Below are 7,252 nucleotides of genomic sequence, written 5' to 3'. Positions count from 1 at the left end.
TTTTTTCCTTCTTCATAAAATTGTCAGTTCAAATGCAAAACTATAACTCTATTATAGTGAGAAGATATTTCAGGAAATATAGTCAACATTGTAGTTGAAGTTAACAAGGGTTTCTTTTCCTTTTCCAGTTTCGAGTCATTAATCTTATGAGTTCTAGTTCTTGCAAGCTCACTGCTTTTACAAAGGCGTAGTGATGGTAGTGATCGTTTTGCCATGCTCATCAGCTCTCTTTAACTTGTGGCTGAAACTGTTGCTAGAATAAGGAATATGTTCTATGAAGTTGGGCAAGATTCAGCATTGGAATTTGCCCACAGGATTCACCTTTCTTGTGGTTATAGATACTTCAGGAATGGTGCTGTGTGGTAGAAAAAAAAGCACTGAACTTCATGTCAGAACTGGGAACAAAACCTATGTAATTTCTTATATTAAATAAATTAAATTCTATTAAATTTCTTTTTATCTTAATGAAGATCTACTAGCATTAAGTGAATCTTATTCCTTTCACAGTGGTTTTTTGATTTTTTGGTCTTAGCTGACTGTTCAAAGAACTAGGAAAACCAGTACAATTTCTTCTACTTTGAATTGGCTCATCCTAGCTTCACTCATCACTCCCTTATCTTTCTTTTTCCCACAACTTTTATGACATCCCCTGAGATCAATCTATTTGACTCAGCCTAGCAATTCCTTCTCCTTTGTTTGGGTCCTCTAATCTTGGTGTTTTATAATGCTGTACTAAGTCCCTTGGTATTCTCCCTTATAAACATAGCCATTGTAAACATAATTCATAATGCTGAATTCTAAAGATTCCCCATAAATAGCAAAATATTCCAAAACTGAACTATATTTGTGGTGAGGAGACAAGTTCTCTCAGGCATTACACAAAAAGTTGTACTGCTGCAGTATTACTACTTATGGCACTGGCTTAGTAAACCAAACACTGACTATAAGAAATTCTAACATTTGTATTTTACACATATCCTTTTATGGCAATCCCTCCATCCACAATCAGTATTTTGATGACTCGCAGAAAGCCACACACTCCAAATAATGACAGATGACAAAGAGCATGGTGAAATGCAGTTTATTTTGTCAAGGTAGACAAAGCTCACCAGAAGTGTACCTGTAGCACCCCCTCCTGTCCAAAAGAGGCATTGCATCACAGTAATGAACACTGCATAGTTTTTGAATACAAAGTGTGTACTTGTATATACATCCTTACACACAGGAGGACATCACCTCATTTTTGCTCCTTAGTCCAATCTCTGACTTATCTTTAACGAGTTCTGCTGAGTTTTGTCCAGTGGGGAACAGCTCTGTATTGTTCTGAAGTAAATCTAAAGGTGGAACTAGGTCTCAGACAGTCAACTTCACAGCCTTCGGACTTTTTTGGGACGGCAACCATTGTGTGGAATGGGGGTATTGTCTGTGATTGAAATCACGTCCAGACCTCCCATGGTCAACCCCTTGATAGCAGACTGAAAGTACAAAAGGAAGGTCTGAGTAGAGTAGTACAAGATTAAGGAGTCATATCCTATATTTTTAAAGAGCATAAATACTAAATGGGATTACTGGCAAGGACTGGATGCTTCATGTCCCTTTGAATTTCCTTATCCCCAAACCCACTGCCATCAGTGTTTAACTTAAGTCTACAATTTAAGTACTGCTGAAGGGCGGAGCTGAGCTGCTCACAGAAGAAAACCGCTAGACTCAGAAAACGAACTTTTCTAAAGTTTCTCCTCAGGCTCCTGCTCTCAGCTCTGGAAAGCAAATCCTATTACTGAAAAACAATGAATACAGCTAGACACTTACAAAACGCCCTGGTCCCAGGCCTTTCACCACCACTCTGACATGCATCACTCCCTTCGATGCTGCTTTCTAGAGAAGAAACAAATCATCAGGTCTCCTATAATTAATTTAAGTCTCTAGCAATAGATTATGCATTGGTATATTTTGGCCCTGTATCAGGGCCAATTATACAAACAAGGGCAGAAGCTGCAGGTAGATGGAGAGCATTGTGATTCTTAATTAGGGAACCTGTAATGTAGAGGGGATCCTGAGCATTCAATGTGATCCACAGAGAGGGAAGGGGTAAGGAGTTACTGAGGATAGAAAGTGAGAGGAAGGACAACTTATAGAAACCAGAGCAGAATTCAAGTGATTCTGCCTTCCTTTCCTATGGATGATGCTGACACTTCCTGGAAATAACAGCACTGCCACCCAGTGGAAGTCTTAAAAGAGCCCTCAGACTTCCTCTAAGGGAAGATATGTTGAGCTCTAGACCCTGGCTTTAAGGACTATCTTAGATAGCCCCTGGTTATTGAAGAGAGGAAACTTTCCTTTTTAAATCTACGATGGCCTAAATCTCTGCTATGACGTTGTGTCAAGGAATAGATTTTGTCTCCCTAGACTTCATTACGAGTGAAAGGCAGAAGGCATTCCTTGCACTAAATAAAGCACTAACTGTCTCCCAACTACCTCCATGCTAGGGAATATTGACAGATATTGTAACATTTTTGGATTTATGGTTAAGTGGGAATTCTCTAGAATGGTAAGAGTTGTAAGCTAGAAAATAACAAGGATCCCAAACAGGAAAAGTTCTTACCACTGCTGCAGCAATGCCTGCAGTTTGTGCTGCAATCCCTGTGGCCTTTTTTGCATTTCTGAACCCTTCAGTGCCACAAGATGTTCGGGCAAGTGGCTCATTCCTTGGAGAGACCACCTGTATGTGTGTGCTAGGAAAAGAAACCAACGAGCAGATGTCAAAACGATGTCTTCTAATAAGAAGCTCATCTAAAACCACAATAACTAGCATTTATATAGTGCTTCAAGATTTGCAAAGGTTTTACAAATATGATCTCATTTTATCCTCATAGCAATCCAGGGAATTGGCTCTATTATCCCATTTAACAGATGAACAGATTTAAAGCAGGTGGATGCTTTCCCAGGGTCATAAAACTTGTAAGTTTCTGAGATCTAATCTGAGTTTAGGTTTTCCTGAGTTTGTTTTCCTAACTTCAGGCCCAGTACTCTTTTACTGTGTCACCTAGCAACAACTGCTAAGCCAAAATTCCACTTTTTTAGTCAACGAAGTCAAAGGGTCCTAAAAGCAGGAGTGTCCAATTGGAAACTGGCTAGACATGGTAAAAGCAGCACATTATTTTCTCTCTTACAGATTTTATTTGGACAATTATTTAAGAACACTTTTTAAAATTCATTCAATATTTAATGATTTCTTAGTACAAGGTGCTTTAAAAAAAAAAAAAAAGAATTAAGATATAGTCTTTGTGATCTTAATGGCATTTACAACATAGTATGATATAAGACAAGCACACAGAATAAATGTAAAACAAAGGTTTTTTTTTAGTCTAGACTGTCTAGTCTAGATCTATGATTTCATCAGTGTATAGAAACTCTTTGTTAATAAAAATCAACAATGTTCTATCCCTTAAAATTTTAAATGGTCCCACTGTTACAATGTATAGATTAGGCACAACCCATCAACCTAGGTCTTCTCAACTCCAAGGATGATCTTTCTGCCATATCATGCTTTCCCTCACAGTATGAAGTAACATATAAATGCATGTGAGTTTTGAGTAGGAAGCAATCATTTCTAGTTGGAGTTATTAGGGGAAATTTTCATAGAGAAAATTATATTTGAGCTGGATTTTTGAAAACAGAATTTCACAGGGCATGATGAGAAATGAGTGGCATTCCAGGCATAAGGAAATATGTGAGCAAAAGCACTAAGGTGGGAAAACAGATTTGAGGAATGTCAAATAATTCTATTTTATTGGAACATATATTTTACATTAAATAACTTTAAACGCGTAACTTATTTACAAGATGATAAACAGCAGCTAATATTGCAAAGTATTTTACAGACAGTATCCGATTTGAATCTTACATTGATCAGTTAAATATCAGGTTCAGAGAGGGTAACATGCCTTTGGCCACAGAATCACAGAAATATTTGAACCCAGATCTTCCCGACTCCAAGTTTACAACTGTATGCACTACATCAAGCGGCGTCAAAGATATGGCTCACAACAGCCATGTCTCAGTGTAATGGTAACTAGATTAAAATGTAATTGGAAAATACTTAAAATAAATAAAAATACAATAATATTAATATATGGTTTTAGAAATCAATATGAACACTGCAGGATCTTTATGTATGGTTTAGTGGTTTCTGTTTCTTTTTTGACTTAACACCACTGGATTACAGTATATAAGAAAGCCTAAATAGAATTTAGATTTAACTTTGGTAATTGTGGATTAAAAAAGAAAAGAGGCTGTATTTCACTCATTATTTTCTGAAAATCATAAATAGCAGCCCACAGGGATAAAAAAGATAAAATAAAGGTGTGTATCAATGGGTGGTACTGCAGATAGCTTCCTTTGGTGGAAAGAGCACTGTTAGTGCTGAAATTTTTCCCACAAATAATCTTTAGTTGCCTATACCAATAAATTCAACAGTGACTTATTTATCCCTATTTCACTGACCATTCAGACATTTTAAGTGATCCTTTTGGGATTATTAGTTTAGAGCTGGAAAATCATTAGAATCTCTCGTCAGAAACCCAAGCCCAGAGAGGGAGAAATTGACCAAGTCACCAAACAAGGAGCAACTGTCAGCATATGGCATTTGTCCTCTCCCTCCCAAACAAGTGCTCTATTCATTCTATCAAGAGGTTCCTTTCCCACTGCCTTCCAACATGCCCAAACACACACTTACCTTAAAAACCTTTACCAAACCCTAATATCCTTCAAGCTATCATTTGACATATTCTGCAATTGACACTTGCTACCTCTGCTTCCTTTTCCCTTTATTCCTCAATCCTCTGCAATCTGCCTTTTGATCTCAGCACTCAACTGAAACTGCTCTCTCAAATACCCAGTGATCTTCACTCACACACGTGATGGTTTTTTCTCAATCCTACTAATTCCTGCTGCAGGCAGTACTGCTGACCACATTCTTCAAATAAACATTCTCTCCTTCCTGGGACTTCATGGCATCCCTCTTTATTTGAGCACTCCTTACTCTCTTGTATCTCAAAGGCCTGATTCTCTATCTCTTCCCCCAATCCCAACCTTCCCCAGTCTCTGTAATCTCCTTATTTTTTCAGGTTTCAGATGATTCCCAGATCTATGTATCCAGCCCCAATCTCACTGATTGCCTACTGGATATTTCACACTTAATGTGCTGAATTCTAGAGGGAATTTAATGAGTACAATGATACATTGCTGGAGTTACAAAATGGGCTACACCCTAGACAAACTCTGATTCAGGTGAGAAGGCACACTCTAGCTTGGGGTGTTTCTTTCTTACTTGTTATACGTTGCTTTAATGTGAGCTATTGGGATTTCTTCATATTTCTTGCCTCCCCATGTCAAGGAGCTCTCTTGGTCCGGGACTGGAGGAAAAATGCTATAAAAAAAGCAGAAACTCATTTAAAGTACTCATCTCTACAAAAGCTTGCATGCATCCATTACTGAAAACTTGTAAAGCCTTTAAAAAGTTTTACTGCCACTATCTGATTTATTCTTACTCTGCCCCAGATAATAAACAACAATTATAGACAGAGAAACTGTCTATACAGAAAGATAACTTTTTTGGCTAAAGAAACACAGTAAACTAACAGGGAAACCAGAGACATTCTACGTAAGAGACTTCTAGTTTAAGGTACTCATGACCTTCTCCCTCCGGGCTCTGTTCTCCCAGACTGATCATCTCCTTTGCTGGCTCTTCACAAGTCTCACCCACTAAGCTGGATGTCCCACAGGCCTTTGTCCTGGACCCTCTTCTCTCCCCAATCTCATCAGTTCTCATAGATTCGGTTCTTGTCTCTATGCTGATGCTTCTTCTCAAACCCACCTGCTCCGCCCCAACCTCCCGGCTGAGTCTAGCATCCCAATCCCAACAGTCCATTGCACATTTTTAACTCACCAGGCCAGAACAGAATTCTTTACCCTTCCCCTCAGGCCCTCCCAGACTTCCATGTCAGGGGAGGGCAGCAGAGGTTGGGAGCCCATTCCTGCCTCCCTCAGCCTCCCCTCCCGGCTGTTACCAGACTTTGGACTTCCAGATTCTCCTCATCCTCTAGTCTCCCTCCTGGGGAGAATGCTGCTATTTCCTGACTGTCTCAGGGGCTGCTCCTTTCTCGTCCACTTCCCGGCTTCCTTATTTCTCAACTAATATTCCGCTTTAACGCGAAGCCCTTCCTGGATTCTAGTGCCTTCTCATTGTGGAGTTTTCTAATTTGTTCCATGTCCTACTGCTCGGAGTTGCTTACATGCTGCCTCCCTCATCAGACTGAGCAGGGTTACAGTCTGATTACTTTGTAACCTCAGGCTTGCCCAGCCTGGCACACAGCCGATGCCTAACACAGGTTTCTGACCGGCGGATTCCGAAGCCCCGCGCCAGAAGAGGCCTTAGAGGTCACGCAGGGTCTCTCCAAGGTCAGAAGGTGGTTACCAGTAGGCAGCGTCAGACTTTTCACCGCGGTCTCGGCCCTGACCCTGACTGCATTCGGCTTGACCCCTCCCCCTCGTACAGACACAACGGGGCAGTGGTTCTGACGAAGTTCTGGTGCCTAACCCGCTTTTCCCTTAAAGCAGTGGGTCAGTGACGGGCTTTCTGTAAAGGGCCCCTGGGGGTCGGTCTCACCTGAACTTGCTGAGTTTCTGGGCGCTCTCCGGCTCTACTTCTGTCTCCACAGCTGTCTTCTCCACAGCCTCCTGGAGCCTCCGCGAGTCCGTGTGGACGGCACCTGCCGGAGCATCGTTCCGGGCCCTGTGGAGAAAGGGAGGCCGATGAGCCCGGGGTCGGCCCCTCTCCTCACCCCCATCAGTCCCCGCTCCCGCTCCCGCTCCCGCCTCCGGAAAGAAATGAGAGCGCACCGAGGCGCTCTGGGATGGGGGGCGCGGACAGCGCTTACCCCAAAGTGTGCGTCCAGGTCCGCAGGGGTGAGAAGAAGCGCCGGCCCGCGCTCCTCAAGACTTGCATGGCCCAAGCGGAGCTCCGGGCTGTTTGCCCCGAGACTCCCGGTGTGGGCGGAGCTCCGCCGGCACCACGTGCAGCGGGGAGGGGAAAGGATAGAAACTCAATTATTATTTGTCCGCTCTCTGGCTGCTGGATCTAGCTGCTTATTTTCTAATAAAACTATAAGAACTGTGAGTAAAATCAGTCCACAAATGTTCTTTTGTTAACTGCAAAATCACAGACTCACTAGGAATCGCACTCCCCTCCCTC

At 41.8% G+C, this 7,252-nt stretch overlaps 1 protein-coding gene across 2 annotated transcripts; it reads right to left on the bottom strand.

Moving 5' to 3' along the window:
* Positions 1–1,065: 1,065 nt before the first annotated feature.
* MRPS11 (mitochondrial ribosomal protein S11) lies at positions 1,066–7,093 on the bottom strand. Of its 2 annotated transcripts, XM_074295111.1 has the most exons (6): positions 6,939–7,093; positions 6,668–6,793; positions 5,330–5,428; positions 2,603–2,732; positions 1,810–1,875; positions 1,066–1,475 (listed from the first exon to the last, which is right to left on the bottom strand). In XM_074295111.1, exons 1-6 carry the CDS (start codon positions 7,004–7,006, stop codon positions 1,368–1,370), a joined length of 597 nt encoding a protein of 198 aa, XP_074151212.1. In that variant the 5' UTR covers positions 7,007–7,093; the 3' UTR covers positions 1,066–1,367. The 2 variants fall into 2 exon arrangements, with proteins under 2 accessions (XP_074151212.1, XP_074151213.1); XM_074295112.1 differs by lacking the exon at positions 1,810–1,875.
* Positions 7,094–7,252: the final 159 nt, after the last annotated feature.

Source organism: Sminthopsis crassicaudata, chromosome 2 (genome assembly GCF_048593235.1).
Source record: "Sminthopsis crassicaudata isolate SCR6 chromosome 2, ASM4859323v1, whole genome shotgun sequence".
NCBI lineage: Eukaryota > Metazoa > Chordata > Mammalia > Dasyuromorphia > Dasyuridae > Sminthopsis > Sminthopsis crassicaudata.
Note: the sequence above shows the minus strand (reverse complement) of the source record. Positions and strands in the feature narration are given on the sequence as shown.